The sequence below is a fragment of the Meriones unguiculatus genome, chromosome 7 (genome assembly GCF_030254825.1).
Source record: "Meriones unguiculatus strain TT.TT164.6M chromosome 7, Bangor_MerUng_6.1, whole genome shotgun sequence".
Classification (NCBI taxonomy): Eukaryota; Metazoa; Chordata; class Mammalia; order Rodentia; family Muridae; genus Meriones; species Meriones unguiculatus.
This window is the reverse complement of record NC_083355.1, coordinates 45163184-45180857: the sequence shown is the minus strand read 5'-3', so window position 1 is coordinate 45180857 and position 17674 is coordinate 45163184. Positions and strand designations below refer to the sequence as shown.

The 17674-nt window shown below is 42.0% G+C and overlaps 1 protein-coding gene across 3 annotated transcripts in view; it reads left to right on the top strand.

Annotated features, from left to right (window-relative positions):
• Smg6 (SMG6 nonsense mediated mRNA decay factor) overlaps positions 1–17674 on the top strand; it is a 219480-nt gene that overhangs the window by 53875 nt on the left and 147931 nt on the right. For all 3 annotated transcript variants that reach the window (XM_021642073.2, XM_021642072.2, XM_060387319.1), the window contains exon 10: positions 7447–7592. In XM_021642073.2, the coding sequence (XP_021497748.2) occupies positions 7447–7592 (146 nt within the window). The remainder of the gene's footprint in view (positions 1–7446; positions 7593–17674) is intronic.

Sequence of the window (17674 nt, the reverse complement as noted above, 5' to 3'; positions counted from 1 at the left end):
GTGTTAGTTGCTTCTAACTTCTCCCTGGCACCATCAACAAAAGCTCTAGCAGAAGGATCTTTGTCTAACTCAGCTATATCCTGAGTGCGTAGTTAACAGTTGTGTGAAGCCGGGTGTGGTAGCACATGACTGTAAACTCAGCTCTTAAGGAGGCAGAGGCAGGCAGATCTCTGTGAGTTCAAGCCCAGCCTGGTTTACAAAGTAAGTCCAGGACAGCCAGGGTTATACAGAGAAACCCAGTCTTGATACAGTAGAAAAAGGGGGGAGGGCCTGGAGAGATGACTCAGTGGTTGGGAGCACTGGCTGTTCTTTCAGAGGACCTGGGTTCAGTTCCCAGCATCTACATGGCAGTGCACAACTGTCTATAACTCCTGTCACAGGTGATCTGACACAGACATATGTGCAGGCAAAACACCAATGTATATAAAATGCAAACGATCAATTAAAAAACAGATAGAAAAACAGCTGTGTGAATGAAGAAATAAAGGGTTATATCAAATAGATGGATTGGAAAAGACCAGAGAAAAGTATCTGGTATTGCAGTAGGTTACAGTAGCCCCAAGCCGGTCATCGTTGAGTGTACAGGTGCAGTTAGGATAGTAGCTGACGTGGTTATATGGACGCGGGAAGAACAGGAGAGCAGCGAGTGCCCGTTGCCACACTTGAGATGACGTTTGGTGGTTCCTTCTACCTTGCAGTCAGCTCTTTAACTTCTTTTCCCTTTCCTTTAACATCTTTCTTTTTCTCTCTTTCTTTCTTTTTTATCCCTGCCCCCTTTTAGAGGTTCAGAATGTCTTGTAGCCCAGGCTGTTCTTGAAGTTCTGATCCTTCTTGCAGCTACCTCCTAAATGCTGGGGTTACAACTTGCATGCCCACACTGGGCTCTCCCTTTTCCCTCCTGTACTTGTTGTTAGGTTTTCCTGTGCCATGTTGTTTATGTCAAGCTTTATTAACTTCAGTACTATTGGCATTTGAGCTTTTAGAGCATGTATGTTGTAGCACCTTTTTACTACACGACAGTCACGTACAAGTTGTGATTAAAAATGTCTCCAGGCAAATGTTTCTTGGGGGCCAGAATGCTCCTTGTGGAGAACTGTGGTTTTAGATGTCTCTTGTTCTTCAGAAACTTGGAACTGAAAAGCATATATAAATCTTTAGAATGTATCGTAAGAATATTTAAGATATGTTTTTTTTTTTTTACCAGATTATGTGTTAATTATATTTTATTTCTCTTTTAAGTTTCTCATTTAAGCATAGATATTTTGGAACAAATCTTGGGGAAAGTCACAGTACTAGAAAAGGCTAGAAAAAATGTGGGCTAAGGATGTAGCTCAGTTGGCTTGTTTACTTGCCTAGCCTCCAGGAAGGCCCGAGTTCAGCCTCTAGCACCAGTAAGAACTGGGTGTAGTGGTGCACCCCTGCACTTCTACCACTCAAGAGGTGGAGGCAGAAGGGTCAGAAGTTCAAAGTCAGCCTGGGATACATATGAGACTGGCAAGAGGAAGGGAGAGGGAGGGGAGAGAGAGAGAATGAGAATGAAAGTGAATGAATTTCACAGAGGGAATATGTTTGGGAATTTCCTTCCTTGGGGGGTTTTAATAGATTATCTTATCTCAGTTGTCTGAGGTGGTAAACTCTGGTGTAGAATAATTTTCAGTATCTCTTCTGTTCTTGAGAATAACATTGATTGTAGAAAAACTTAGTTATTCCAGGGCTGGTGAGATGGCTCAGTGGGTAAAGGCACTTGCCACAAGACTGCTGACCTGGGTTTCAGCTCCGGGTGGAGAGAGAGACAGTTTATCCTCTGACCTTCATACATGCAAAAACACCAAGATAATTGATCCAGTTTTATCTTTATAAAAGATGAGACATGGTCCTTTTCAATGAAGAAAATGTTTATCAATTCTAGGCATATTTCAGCCCCTACATAAGTTTTTCTCTCATACTGTTCTTGAGATAAGAGGACACTAACATTCCTATTGTTAAAGAGAGAGAGAGAGAGAGAGAGAGTACTCGCGCGTGCGTGCGCATATGTTGGGGGGGGTTTGCTGGAGAGATGGCTTATTGAGTGTGTACTGTTTTTGCAGGGTTCAGTTCCAGTACTGAACCAGTTGGGTAGCACAGTGGTCTGTAATTCCAACTTGAGGGAATGGATATCCTCTTCTGACTTACGTGGATACCTGCACACACACACGCACACACACACACACACACACGCAAATCTTTTTTTTTTTTTTTTTTTAAATGAAAAGGAAAAACATAGAGGGGCTGAAGAGGAGATGGCTTAGAGTTAAGAGCACTGATAGCTTTTATGGAGGACCTGAGTCCAATATGCAGCAACCACATGGTGGCTTACAACCATCTATAATGAGCTCTGGTGCCCTCCTCTAGAGTGCAGGTGTACCTGCAGGCAGGACACTATATACATAATAAATAAATAGAAGTCTGTCAGCCTAGAAAAGCAGTGAGTGCAAGCTATGTTATGGACTGATGCCTTATCCACAAGATGTGAAATGGGGAGGTGCGGAAGACGAGTTGAGACTGCAGCGATTGCAGTGGGGGACAGCTGAAGGCACGTGCTGCCCTTCCCTGTTTGGAAAAGCCCTGACACTACTCTTCGGTCTTCTCTGTGTCCAGGGTTCCATATTATATCTGCATATACTTGAATGCCTACTGTGTGCAACACAAGTAAGTCTGCTTACTGTTGACATCAGCTGACAGAAGGTTTTAATGAGATTAAATGCCAACAAAGTTTTTTTTTTTCTAAACAAAACAAAAAACAATGGCTAGTTAGAAGGCCTCCAGAGTAAACAAAGTCAGAAGATTTTGTGCACTTAAGTTTCCTAACAGTGGTTTAAATAGATTATGGCTAAGGTTCATTCTAGTCTCTGTGTTCTAAAGCAATATGATGTTTTCTTTTATCTCTACCTTATGACATAGTTTAATTTAAAAAAAATTATTTTGCTCTTGTGATGTTCTAGTTTTAAAAGAGTTAATTAGGAAGCCTGATTGTTTTTTTCTGCAGAGAATGCTGTCTAGTCCAGCTGTGTCCTCAGCTTCTGAGGGGTTGGTCCTGCCCTGTTAGTCACTATCTGAGTCTTGAGTCTGGATCCCAGTGTTGTCTGAAAGATTGGTCTCTTGAAATTGCCATCCAGATGAGATCAGGTGTCTCTAGAGAGCACAAGTTAGCCATGGAAGTCAGTGAAGTGCATGCTCTGAAAATGATCTGTCTTTGGTTTGGAAGAATAGGAGCTGAGTCTTCTCAGACTCTGGAAGAAGAATCAGTCAGGGTTGCCTGGAGGCTTCTGATGCTTTCCCAGTGACAGGCGAGATGGACCTGCACTCTCAGCTGAGAGAGGTCAAAAGCTGGCAGCCTGTAGCAAAGACTCTTCAATTGTGGTGACTGGAATAATTTTGCTTCCCATTATTGCCTTGGTTAAAGTTACCACTTTAGTTTGTACTTCCTTGCCTAGTCATGCTATTTGTACAGCTTCAAAGTCTTGGAAGTTAAAAATTCATGTATTTATTTTAAATTTTAAGTTCTTTTAAAAAGTATTTGTATTTTAATTTATTTATAAAATTACTAAATGTCTTTAAATACCAAACTCAGAAGTATTCATGATAGAGGAATTTTTTCATTGTAAAATATTTAGAAAACTTATCAAAAAGAAAAATAAAGTCATTCATTCTTTTTGTTTGTTTGTTTTTGTGACACTGTATAGCTCTGGCTGTCTGGGAACTCACTGTGTAGAACAGCCTGGTCTTGAACTCACAGAGATCTGCCCGTGTCTGCTTTTCAAGTGCTAAGATTGAAGGCATGAGCTTCTAGGCCCAGCTAAGTTACTCATGTTTTTAATAGCCAGCAATAACTGAATAGCTTTAATTCTGAGTGCATACCTGGGGTCATTTTTGTGTATGTATGAAAGGGTCATACTGAACAACTGCTTTACAGCAGCTCAGTGGGTGTATGTTGGTGTTTGCCTTACATGCAGTGCTGATGGAGAAGCTTTTTGTTTGTTCTGTTTTTTTCATTGTCTTACCCTGTAGTCAGCTGTTCTTGAACTCTGTAGCTAGCCCAGGCTGGCTTTGAACTCATAGCAGTCCTCTAACCTCAGTTTATCAAGTTCCCAGGTACTGGACGCCACTGTACCTAGCTCTCCAGTGTCTGGGTATTTTAGGTACTTAACAACAGTTTCTCTAGTTCTCTTCATCTCCCTTTATTGTTGTTGCTTGTGTTCTTTCTTCTTGTCTTAAATTTTATAATTATTTTATAAATAATATCCCAAAGCTCTTACAGAATACAAAACGATAGCTGAGATTAAAACATTCTCTCAACTCTGCCCCAACTCACCCCCACCTCCATCCTGTGTTCTCTGGAGAGAGAACACTGGACATTGACATATATGTTTTCAAGGCATTTCTGCATACTTACAGATGTATTTGTAAAAACATAAATTTTGTGGTTTCCCCTCCCCATTTTTGTTTATTTGTGGTGTTTTTTTTGTTTGTTTGTTTGTTTCAAGACAGAGTCTCAGTATGTAATAGCCCAAGCTAAACTCAAATTCAACTATCTCCCTGCCTCGGCCTTTTTAGTGCTGATGTTGCAGCTGTGTGCCACCATGAACAGTTTTGTGTTATAAACCAGCATTATGCCAGTTTTAGTATGGTTTTTTTTTTTTTTTTTTTGTAATATGTAGGTAAGGAGCAAAGATATTTCTCAAAGAAAAAGATACAGAAACTACTTGTAGTTTGAAATCAAAATTAGAAAAAAATTTGGTTACAAATCTGGGAAACAGAAGCCTCATTATTGAATTTTGGAAAGATGATTTTTTGGTTGTTGTTGTTTTTTGTTTGTTTGTTTGTTTGTTTTGAGACATGGCGTCTCTCTCTCTTTTATAGTCTTGGCTGTCCTGGAACTCAACTATGTAGACCAGGATGGCCTCAAACTCACAGAGATCCTCCCGCCTCTGGGAGGGTGACTTCTAATTGTGCCTTCTTCATTTGTTGCTTAACAACGCTGATCTTTGCCTGCGTTACCACCCCTCCCCCAGCAGGTTCTCAGTTTCTCTTTTTAAGGCAGAGTCTTATTCAGTAGCCGAGACTGGCCTGGATTTTGCTCTGTAGATAAGACCAGCCTCAAACGCACAGAGATCTGCCTGTCCTATGCCTCCTGAGTGCTGGGGAGGAGCCATATTCTCTTACATTTGCTGTTTGAGAGTAATCTATATTCTTACCCATTGATTCTTTTAAGTATGTTGTGATAATCAAAGAGAGGTTTGTTGTTGCTTCAAGTATCTGAAAAAGAGAATATGAACATTTGATTTGTAATCATTTGAGACTTTAGTGTGACCCATGGAGTTAATGGATCTGTTTCAGTTACTACCATGGGACAGAGGCTTCCTCAGACACATGCCCCACGTGACACTTCTGTCCTGTCATTCTGTGCTGGCTCTCTACTGCCTTTCAACACGCAGACACATGGCCCTGAAACTTGCCCAGCATGGCTGCCTTTCTTGCAGAGTGAACTCTGCTCTTCTCGTAATGAGAAGTATTAGCCCCCTCCCCACCTCTATCCAGAGAGAGGGCTGCACAGTGTCAGGATTTAAAATGAAACCTTTGTTACAGCCCATGGGGAAAAATGGATCCAATCCAGCCGCAAACATCACTCCCTGCCATTCCTAGTCTATCAAGAGTTTTAGCAGCTCTGAAGTTTTTTTTTTAGAGGGAAACAATTTTTGCTTTGTTTTGTTTTGCTTTGCTTTGTTTTGATTTGGGACAGGCACTTAAAATGGCATGGGGGTGCGGGGAGTAAATGCATGGCATGTTTTGTGCCAGTGAAAATGAGGACACTTGAGCAAAAGCGAACTGGAATGTAAACTGTGATTGACCTGTAGCTGTGGCATGACTTTTGAGCACCAGAGGGTCAGCAGTATGAGTGCCATCCAAAGACAAGGTATAAAGATTGCCAAAATTCCATAAAGCTCTGGGGTTTTCTTATCTGGGAAGGATGCTTTTCAATGATAAAGATTACATTTAGGGTGAAATTCATACTACCTTTTCCCAGGATTTCAAAAGGATTGCCTGTCTTGGCTTTCCAGAAGCTATTTATTAATCCAGCCTAGAACTGTTCCCCATTGCACCCCTCAGTGTACCACAAGCAATTTGAAGGGGGTGGGGTGGGGGAGGTAAAAGATACTTTGCTGACCACGAATTGTTCAGCATAGCCCTAAGGCCTGTGTGCCTGGTTTCTCTCTCTAGCACCAAGTGTGAGTTTGCTTTTTATTTCAGAGGATTTCAGCTGTGGTTTACTCCTGTTGCCAAAGGAGCTCCAGGCATGCACCACTGTTTAGGATCCAGTGGCCACATTTGGCAAGCATTGGTTTGAATGACCTCTCCTTAGGAGCCCTAGGTCACTGGCTGGATTTCTGCCTCCCTACATTACAGGCTCTTCCTGTATTGGGAGTGGCAGTTGGCCAGAGTGTTGTATTTCCACTGGCCTGAAAATATACAGACCCTGATGAGCAGAGGCTTGTGAGAGGGAGGATAGCAGCACAGGAAAGGTTAGAGACAGACCATTGGGGGTCCCTAGGTTTGGGGTCCTTCAAGGGGAAGTTGGGGACTCATGGGTAGGCAGTGAGTGTGATAGTACCTAAGAAAGCAGAGCAATGTCTAAGTCCCTTTCTTTGCTTTCTTTTTCCTTTCCCCTTTCCTTTCCTTTTTCCTTTTCTTTCCCTTTTCCTTTTCTTTCCATGTTCCTTTCCTTTCCCTTCCCTTTTCTTTTGTTTCCTTTCCTTTGCTTTCCTTCCCTTTTTCCTTTCCTTTTGTTTCCTTTCCTTTCCTTTTTCCTTTCCTTCTTTCTCTTCCCTTTCCCTTTTCCTTTCCTTTTTCCTTTTCTTTCCTTTCCTTCCTTCTTTCCCTTCTAACTTTTATCTCTAAACTTCAGCGCTCTTGTTGTATATCCTTGGCTGACTTCACATTTGAGACCTTCCTGCCTCAGCCAGTCAAGTGGCATGAGCCACCATGTCTTCTCTCTGAAGTAATTCTTTCAGTAAAGACTCTTTTATGTGATGAGACTCTTTATAAAGTACAGTTTTTATAGAGGAGACTTTTAGGGACAGTAAAGGTCTTAGAGCTTAAAGAAAATTTGCTCACTATTTAGAAAATGTGTTTCAAAGAGAAACTCTTATGTCAGTTTGAATCCATTTAATATTGGGTGTTAAGAAACAGCCCTCCAAAGTGTAATAACTTATAGCTAGTTATCCACTAACTGAGCTGTTTTCATCTCCAAACTTTGAACACTTTGTTCTCTTTTCTTCTATTTGTGCAAAACCATGGGATAAGTAGCAAAGAAACTTCCTAGGTATTAATTGTCTGTTTGGGGGAGGGGAGTTGTTTTTTTCAAGTGCCTTTAAAGATATGCCTCAATAATGGGCTCCTTGTCTGTAGGATGGAAACGTTCCCTGCAGTGGCTGAGAAGGTCCTGAGGGAGTTCCAGGTGCTGCTGCAGCACAGCCCGCCGCCCATTGGGAGCACCCGTATGCTGCAACTTATGACCATCAACATGTTTGCTGTGCACAACTCCCAGTTGAAAGGTAAGAAAAAGTTAGTTTCCCCATGTAGACAGAGTTGAACTGAGTGTCTTTCCTATGCCCCGTTATCACTACCCCATCTCCACACACACACACACACACACACACACACACACACACACACCTCTCCCCACTACTGCTTCTTGGATCTTTATTTTAGTCTCTGAATTCTGTAGGGCTCTCTAGTGCTTGGGTGGGATAAAAAGAGGTTCATGAGTATAAAGTTTAATTTAAAAATGCAGAGATGCTGCTGCACATCTGGCCATGCTAATGGCAGCAGCCAGGCCTCTCAGAGGCTGCAGACCCAGCACTTCTCCCAAGGGAGAGGCATTGCTGAAATGTTTCATTCCAGAGACCGTATGCTTGGCAGAGATTGGGAATTGCTGTTTCTGGACTCGTGTACACTGTTTGTTCAATATGGAAAAGTCTAGTTCCCTATGGGATATCCCTTATGGGACCCTGCCAGACAGTAAGAACAGAGAATTGATGAGCTTTGGTGACTCAAATCTGGAAGCACAAAAACCACCAGGCCCAAAATTTGGCTAGTGTACTGGTATGCATTCTGAAGTGTTTTTCTGAAAGCTTGTTTTTTTATTTTTATTTATTTTTTTTATGAGGTGAGGAGAGGAGAAGGGAAGGTCAGATTGGCAGGGTTTTAAAATGTTCTGATGACCATGTCACATTTGAAGGCTGTTTCTAGCCTCTACCTCATGTAGGTAAGACTGATGTGGTTTGACTTGATAGAACGTGTAGTTTGAGTGGCATTATTTTGTGTTTCTTTACATGTTGCCAAGGAGTCATTCCAGAGCATCAACAAAGAATGTTTGGTCAGATTCTTATCTGCAATGCCAGGAAGGAGAATTGCCCCATGGAGACTGTGTCATAAAGCAGATCTAATGTTTCTGGACAGTGCCACTGGCTCTTTGGTTGTGCCTTTCCTTAGCAATCACTCCTTTCACTCCACAATCCATCTGTTTCCCTGCCTGACTGTATTAGGATTTATGTTCAACTTGCTGCTGGTGGGGAACTTCCATAATGACCGAGTATGCCACACTTTCCCTACTGACAAGGATTTTCTTGGGGTTTGAGGTGCTTCTTAGCTAGTCTTTCTGAGTTTTCAATCACATCTGAATCCTGGAAGACTTTTTCCCATTAGGCTGACTAATATAGTGTCCAGCAGTGGGCAAGATGCAGAGGCTTAGGAGCCTTTCTCAACTTGGTCAATTATTGCTGAGGTGACTGTTTGCTGAAGTAGAGCTGCAAGAAGGCCTGGAGTCTTTCAGGGCAGCACTGGTTTCTAAGAAGAAGGGAATAGTGTTGGTGGAATACTGCCCTGGTGAGGCTGTGGAGTCCTAAAGGGAGGGAAAGTTTGCTACGAAGGAGGAAGCTCTCAGGGTGTGGCAGCACACGCCTTTAATTTTGGTCTACTTATCAAGTTCTTGGCCAGCCAGAGCTACATAGTGACAATCACTGGGCTCTGGAAGAAGGGCCTTCAGTTGCCCTGTATTCCTTTTCTCCTACTGAAACCACCACTGCTGTTGTGAATTGGAGAACTGAGGCCCATAGTTCAGCAACAAATGACCTATGGTCTCTGTAGGTGTGAATGTAAAAAACCTGTTTTCAGTAGCTGCTGCTGTGTGGAAAGAATTGGACTCTTCATAGACCACCAGTGAGTCTTTTTCTTGTAGCTGTTAAGGTTAAGAAAATATGGGTACCAGATGGACATGGTGCCACACGCCTGTAATCCCAGCACTCAGGGAGGCAGAGGCAGGCTGATCGCTGTGAGGTCAAGGCCAGCCTGGTGTACAGAGTGAGTTCCAGGACAGCCATGGCTACAGAGAAATCTTGTCTTGAAAAACCAATAAAAGAAAGAAAGAGAGAAGGGAAAGAAGGAAGGAAGGAAGGAAGGAAGGAAGGAAGGAAGGAAGGGAAGAAAGAAAGAAAGAAAGAAAAGAAAGAAAGAAGGAAGAAAAAGGAAAAAGAAAAAAGAAAAAGAAGAAAGAAAATGTGGGTGAAAGGAAAGTGAAGAGAGAGAAGGCCCAAGGACCTTTCTGTATATGAGGCTAAGATACTTTGTAGGACTTTTCTGTAGTTGCTCATAAGGTGGATCCTTTAGTCAGAAATGACAAAGGCCTGTGTCCCCGCTCCCTGTACTGCCCTTGCCCTGACTCTCACCTCCATGAGGCAAGCAGAGCCTGAGCTGAGGTGGTCACAGGCTCCAAGGGTGGTGGTTCAGGGAAAAACAGGCCACAGGATATAACACTCAACTGGGACATGGAGCTCTGTGGACGTGCTGCCAAGTACCCGGTGTGCAGCTGAGGCGGCCATCCAGACCCCACTGTGTGGGCTGCCATTGGGAGAGGGGTGAGCAGAGCACTCAGCAGGGCTGGGTGGTGGGAAGATGCACTTTTCCATTTCCCAGCACATGAGTCATCTTCTCTGGGCCCCTGTGCTGTGCTTGCACGGACAGTGGCAAGAAGGGGGTGTTGTGGCTGAGTAGCAGCATCTGTGCCGGGGGTGGGGAAAGAAGAGGGCTGGGGAGAGGGTAACGATTTAAATCCTTCACTAATCAGCAGCACTTTGAATCACATTTTTATGAGTAAGGAAGTGATAAATCAAGCTCTGTGTGTTCAGCCCCCAAGTCCTGTCAGCTGGTGCCCTTCTAGCGGGTTCTCTCTTGGCCAGTCTGCAGGCTGTCACAGTCACCACCCAGCCACAGGTCCCTGGCTGTCTGAAACCAGGAAGCAAGGCCTGACGCAGCCTGGCCTCCCAGGTGCTCTGGGTCCACAGTGATTTGGCAGTCATTGCAAGTTACAGAACATCTGGACCATCATTTTTCTTTCCATTCCCTCTTGGATGTGTCCTTCTGGGTGGGTGTTTGCATATGTCAGTTCCTGGACTCTGTGGAGAAGAGCATTCCAGCCTAAAGCAGAGGTGATCTTGTAGCCCACAAGGAAGTTAGATCCTTTGTCTGTGCCAGAGCCAACTCCATAAATGTGGGGTCAGGGTTATGATTTGGAGAGCAATAGAGATGTCCTTCCTTAAAAAGTATGTCCTTTGCTGTTGGCCTCTAGTGCTACCATGGATCATTTTTGTATTCAGTGCTAACTAACCTTTTCCCATCAGTAGGCCTGGTGTGGACATGATAGGGCTGCTAACACTTTATTGTGTTTACTTTTCAAATATGCTTTTATTATAGACCTGGAATATTTAAAAGTTTTGGATACGGTAGCAGACAAAGTAGAGGGCTAAAACTGTGTTGGGGAGAGAATGGTGTCTGTCCCCTTTCCCTACTTTAGGATGTGGGGAGACTGACTTCCTAGACTATGAGCCCTGCGTAAGATCCTACCCCATGGGATTGTAGTTAGCTTAGAATCCTAGTACTCTTCTGAAATAGTTTGAGGCAGATCTTGAGGTCAGGACAGGGATATTTAGGTGTCCTGGCTCAAAACTGGTATTCCTTAGACACAGGTATTCGTTGAATGCAGGAATGAGGACGATCATGGCTCTAGGAAGTTGTGTTCCTTACCTGGCCAGTGTCCAAAGTTGGTGGCTAAATAGGTGGTTCCTAGTGTGACGTCACAATGTTTATGGCATTTTGAGTCTGAAAGGAGAAAGACCTGCCTTCCTGTGCCTCAGAATTAACACTTCTAGTAGCTGACTGGTTGGCTGATAAGAGGCTGGGGGGTAAACTGTTGAACTAAACCACAAGTACTCCAAGAACTTTCTTTTAAAGTAATTTAAGGAAATAAAACTAGTTTCTCAAAGATGAATAACTGAAGCAACATTTGTAGTAGAGCATCATGGAAACCTGTTTGCATCCCCCATCTGTGCCCAATTTGCTCCAATCTAGACTTTCCCTCGTTGCTCCCACCCTTTTCAAAAATATGTTTTATAATTTTTGGAATCAAAACCATCTCAGGCACACTGTTTAGTTTTACTGAATTGCTGGATTATATTTCATATAAATCACTGGATGTTGCTTATTGGCCACCACTAGAATAACTTCCCTTTTCTGTGCCCTGGCCTTTTTATTTCCCTTTTCTACTAGTTCATAGACTATGTGTCTATTTCATCCCTGCAAAAGAGCCCAGCAGCCAGAGGGCACCCAAGGGACATTTCTTGTGTGTGTTTTTAATGTTGCTCACTCTGGGGGAAACATTTAGGGACTACAATTGAGGTAGACTGGCTTTTATTTTATGCTTATGTTTGGTTTCTGAGTTTTGAGACTGCATCTCACTTTGTAGCCCAGATTGGTCTCAAGAAATACCCCTAACCCACCTCCTGAGTACTAACATGACAGGTCTGTACCACCATGCCTAGCATATGTGTGCCTTTTGTTATTAATATTCCTGAATTGCAGGAGATAGAGGAAATGCTACGTGGGTGTCTCGTAGCTACAGCTGCCTATTGGTACTAACAGTTTAACAGTTTGACTCCAGTTGAGAAGTTTCATTCACAGTTAGAATTTGTCTTTCAGCATATAGCATCACCAAGACTTTAGGAAGAGCACTTTGTTCTCTCTTTGGAGTCTTACTCAAACAGAATGTATGAAGTATCTAATCCTCTGCATGACAGAACAGTTGTACAAAGGAAATCCACCTTTCATTAGGGTTTAGACTTGAGTTTAGCTATGCAAACTGTCCCTCGAATTCTTCCTATTTCCCTGCTGATAGGAAGTCCTTAGGCTCTTTCTCAATGAGAATCCATGGGTAGGTAGATTTCTCTAATAGCATTCCTGGCTTTCATTTCCAGGACTCTTCAAGTTTGAGTAAATTAACAGAGAAAAAGTCAGCATGGCCGACAAATTTTCTAAGTATGAAGGTCAGGATGGGTTAGACTTGGGAAGACAGATGGAGGTGGCTTTGCTGCTTGTCAACAGGCTGGTTAGCCAGACTCTTTTTCTTTGACAATCTGATTGTGTCTGTTGCCGAAGTTCCTGTAAAAGAAGAGTGAAAGAAGTACACCTTTCAAGGGACTTACCTTACTTATCTTTCTAGTTCTGAATCCCAGTGTCTTTTGTGTTTTCAGAATGAATCTACTGCTTTAGGCTAAGGAAAGAAACAGTGGTTGAAAAGTTAGTTGAGAAAATTATCATGCCAATAAAATTAAGCTTTCTCTTAGCATATCTGTTAAGTAAATGGTCTTTGTTCCTTGAAGATAAGAGTAGGGTTTGGTGTCCTTGGCTGGTTAGTGTCCTGAAAAGGTAGAGAGGATGGTTTGGTGTCCACGGCTGGTTGGTGTCCTGAAAAGGTACCATATCCCATTCTTAAACAGTGATCAAGCTAAGTGGTGTATGTAGTTTGCTGCCATTTTATTGCCTCTCAATTTGGCATCTTTTTCTCTGCCTGGGAAGACTTACACTAAAGGAGAAATACTGTTGAGGGGAATTTTGGCAACAGGATTTGCTTTTTTTTTTTTGGTCTTTTTGTTATTTTGTCTTTTTTTTTTTTTTTTTTCCAGAGCTGAGGACCGAACCCAGGGCCTTGCGCTTGCTAGGCAAGCGCTCTACCACTGAGCTAAATCCCCAACCCCAGCAACAGGATTTGCAACCACCTTTTTCATTCTTTTCCCCCATTTATTTACTTGCTTATTTTTCAGTGTTGGCACTCAAATTTAGCTTCTAGCACATCTAGATAAACACTATCACTGAGCCAAATTCCCAGCACAAATCTGTATTTAAAGTTTGATTTATTAGACTTTTTAACAGGCCTAAATTTTTTTTTTGTTAGAAATAACATAAAGGCCTATTTCAAGAATAAAATTAGTGAAGTTTAAATTTGTAGTTTACATAACTGTATGTTAATACTATATTTTGAATATGTCATACACTGTATTTTGATCACAGTTACTCCCGCCCTTCCTACTTCCAAATCCTATCTTCATACTCCCCAATTTTGTGTCTTTTTGTTTTTGTTTGTTTGTTTGTTGAGACAGGGTTTCTTTGTGTAGCCTTGGCTGTCCTGGCACTTGCTCTGTAGACCAGACTGGCTTCAAACTCACAAAAATCCACCTGCCTCTGCCTCTTGAGTGTTGGAATTACAGGGTGCTCCACCACCTTTATAACCCATTAAATTTGATTTGGCTGCCCTGGGTGTGGGACCATCCACTGATCCTCTAACCCTTAAAGAAAATGGAGTCAAGCTGTCAGCTGTCCATGGCTCCTTGATAATTATGAGTTGGGGCTTATAAGCCTTTTCTCCCTTCAAGCTAGAATATTAACTGGCTTAATATTAAATTAATATTTATAGGTCTTGCGCAGACATCCATAGCTCTTATGAGTTCATGAGTACAGTAGTCCTATAATGTCCAGAAGATACTGTTTTGTTCTGGGCCTTTCTGACCCCTTATTCACATTTCCCCCTCCTTACCTCTTCCTTAATAATGCCTGTGCCTTGGCAAGGGTTGTGCTATAGATGTCCCTATTTGTGACTGAATACCACACTGGCCCCTATTTTCTGTTCTGTGAACAGTTGTGAGTTTCTGTGTTGACCCCGGTGCACAAAGAAACTTCTCTAGGGAGGTGTGAGCCGCACTGCTCTGTGTCTATGGATATACACACATAGGAGTTTAGAGGGCAGTTTAATACTTTGTCTGTTTAGCTGAGAAACAGTAGTAAGTTCACCTCTGGGACCTGTGATTTCCCCAGCTATGAATTGTTGACCAGATTTATAGTGTGAGGAATATGTTCCTCCTGTGGAAAGGACCGTAAGTCCAGTCAGAAAGTGATTGGTTACCCCCAGCATTCCTGTCACTATTGCGCCAATGGGCACATCTTGCCCCGACTCTTAGTCTTTGCTTGTAGATTACAAAGTTTGTGGCTGTTAAAATTACTGATGACTTTCCCCAAACCCCAGCCAGATTGTGTAACACCTTCCAGGAAAGCTAGCAGCAAGAAGGGAGCTTTCTAACCAGTACCAACTTTATTTCTCCATGTCCTGGGAACAATGTGTGTAGTGCCTGTAGCAGTAGGGTCTCACATTAAGTTATGATGGGCAAACAGGAGCAATGGTAATAGTCTGAATTATTCTTGGGGAGTTCTCCAGGATACCTCTGATCAACTCAAGTGGAAGTATCCCACACCTGACATTAGGCTCTGCATTTGACAACCTATGACTTCTGGAGGAAGCATAATCTGTTATGTAGTGTAACTCCAATTCAACTATTTTATTTGAATTAATGGTACAGAGAAAGGAGGAATGAATATGAAAGTGTTTCTTTTTGTCTTTTTCAAATATCCATAGTGTGAGTTATTTCTCCCCAGCCCTATTCTTTGTCCTACTTTCCCATCCCTTCCCCAACTTAAACTTTCCTCCCCATTATTCCCTCTTTCCCCTTCATAGCACCTATGTTCTACTATCTTTCCTCTTTAAAGATTCTTTTCCACCTCCCATCAGTGGTTCCTTTCTAGTTTCCTGGAGTCTACATGTACTCCCAAATTAAACGCATAAACCTAGAGATTCAAAGCTAAGATTTATAGGTGGGTGAGAACATGCAACATTTGTCCTTCTGGGTTTAAGTTTCCTTACTCAGTATAATACTCAGTTTCTAGGCTTCATTAATTTACACAGAAGTTTTGTAATTTTATTTTTCTTTACAGTTGAATAAAATCCATTGTATATAGGTACCACATTTTTATTTTCAGTTCATTAGCTGATGAGCATCTAAGCTGTTTCCATGTCGTAACAATTACGAATAGAGCAGTGATGAATATGGATGAGAATGTGTCTGTCTCTCTAGTAGGAAAAAGAGCCCTCTGGGTACATGCCCAGTAGTGGTATGTCTGGGTTATATGGTAGATCTATTTCTAGTGTTTTGAGGAACTGCTGTACTGATTTCCATAATGACTGTACCAGTTTCCACTCCCACCGACAGTGCATTCATTAGGTTCCTCGTTTCCCACATTGATGCCAACATTTGTTATCTTTTACTTTTCTTTTTGAGACAGGATCTCACCATGTTATCCTTGCTGGCCTGGGACTCACTATATAGGCTGGCTTTGAACTCAGAGTTTCTGCCTCTTCTTCCCCAATGCTAGGACTAAAGGTGTGGGATACTGTGTTCAACTAATGTTTTTCTTCTTTCTTTTTCTTAAGATTTAGTTTTATTTTATTTGTTTATGTGTGCGGGTGTTTCACCTGCATGTGTGTCTGTCCACCACATGCCTGGAGTGCGAATGGGGCGTTGAATCCTCTGGAACTGGAGTTAGCTGTGTTGTAGGTGCTGGAAACTGAACCCAGGTCCTTTGCAAGAGCTTTTAACCACAATCGTCTCTCCAGCACTGTCTTTGATTTTCTTAATATTAGCTGTTCTGACTAGACTTAAGATAAAATCGTAAAGGAGTTTTAATTTTCATTTCCCTGATGATTATAGGTGGTGAACAGTTCAAAAAATACTCCTTAGCACCAGGCATGTTTAACTTTTATACCCAAGTAACTAGTTAATCATAAGATACAGAAGAGGCAGGTGAGGTGGCACACGCCTTTAATTCCAGCACTCAGGAGGCGGAGGCAGGTGGATCTCTGTGAGTTCAGGCCAGCCTGGTCTACAGAGCAAGCTCTAGGACAGCCAGGGCTACACAGAGAAACCCTGTCTCAGAAAAGCAAAAACAAAACAAACAAAAAAGAACGGTTACCGAGTCCCACTATTCCTGAGTAAGGTCAAATATATGTTCTTTTATTTCTTTTTTTAAAGTAGACTCTGCTCCCATGCTATTCATGTTTAAATAAAACAACAATAAAAACAAACAAAAAATCAGGCTGGTGGGATGGCTCAGAGGTAAAGGTGCTTGCTGCCAACCCTGAAGACAAATTCAACCCCTAGATGTCACATGGTGGTGAATAAATGTAAAAAACAAAAGCCAAAAAACTTTGGAATAAGTGGTTTATCTAGGTTTGGATTTTATTTTCTTGCCGGGAATTTGATGGGTTTCACGTGTCTTTTAAATTTCCTATCAGGCTTGGGAAATTCTTAGCCCTTTCTTACCTTCCCTACCCAATATTGCATCTCCTAGGCTTTCTCTGAGTGGATCATAGTTAGATTCCCATTGTCTCTGAGGTTTCTTTTGTTGTTGTTGTTTTGGAGACAAGACTTCTCTTGGCTGCCCTGGACTTGCTTTGTAGCCTGGCTGGCCTGTCTCTGCCTCCCGAGTGCTGGGTCACGGGTGTTCGCCACTGCGCTCAGCTTATTATGTAAATTTTAATCTTTAGACTTTTGTTATATGCTTTGGTTCTTTTCTGTATAATTTTTTGTTCTCTGAGCATACTTGTAAGTTTATTTTTTATTTCTTCAAAATATATTGAACATGCTTATTTTAGAGATTATAATATGAAAAGGGATGCTATACATATAGCCATGTGGAACCCCAGCTGTATGTCACACATGTTTAACTTTCTTCCTGTTTCTCTGCTTATAAAGTTTTGGAAACCAAAGCTCAGTTCCATAAGGTAGTGTGTTTTCTGGGGCCAAAGATTGTTTGTCTATCCATACTTACTTTATTTAATCTTTGAAAGAGTCTGTTTTAGGGCCAGCAAGATGCTGCATCAGATAGAAGTAGTTACTATCACACTTGACAACTGAAATTCAATCCTCAGGTCCCACATGGATGGTGGAAGAAGAGAGCCAACTCCCAAGGTTGTCCTTTGGGTTCCACACCTCCTCCACCACACACACAATAAGTAAACATAATAAAAATGTTTTGAAAAGAGTCTCATCTATAGTCATGATGTTTTTCGAGACAAGGTTTTTCTGTGCAGCTCTGGCTGTCTGGAACTTGTAGACCAGGTTGGCCTCAAACTCTGCCTCCAGAGTGCTAGGATTAAAGGAATGTGCCACTATACCACCATCAGTGCTTTCTAAGATTTTGAAAGTAATTTTTCCTGAATAATTTGTTGTGTTATTGAGAGAATGGTTCTGGGTATTTAGTTTACCATAGAAAATGCTTTGGTTCCTTTTTACTTTACTTTTCTATTTTATTTTTTAAGTCATAAGTTCTGACAGTAGTACAGGCTGGTCTAGAATCAGTCAACCTGCTGTGTGTTGGGATGGCAGACATGAACTCCTTTATGTCACATTAGACTTAAGCT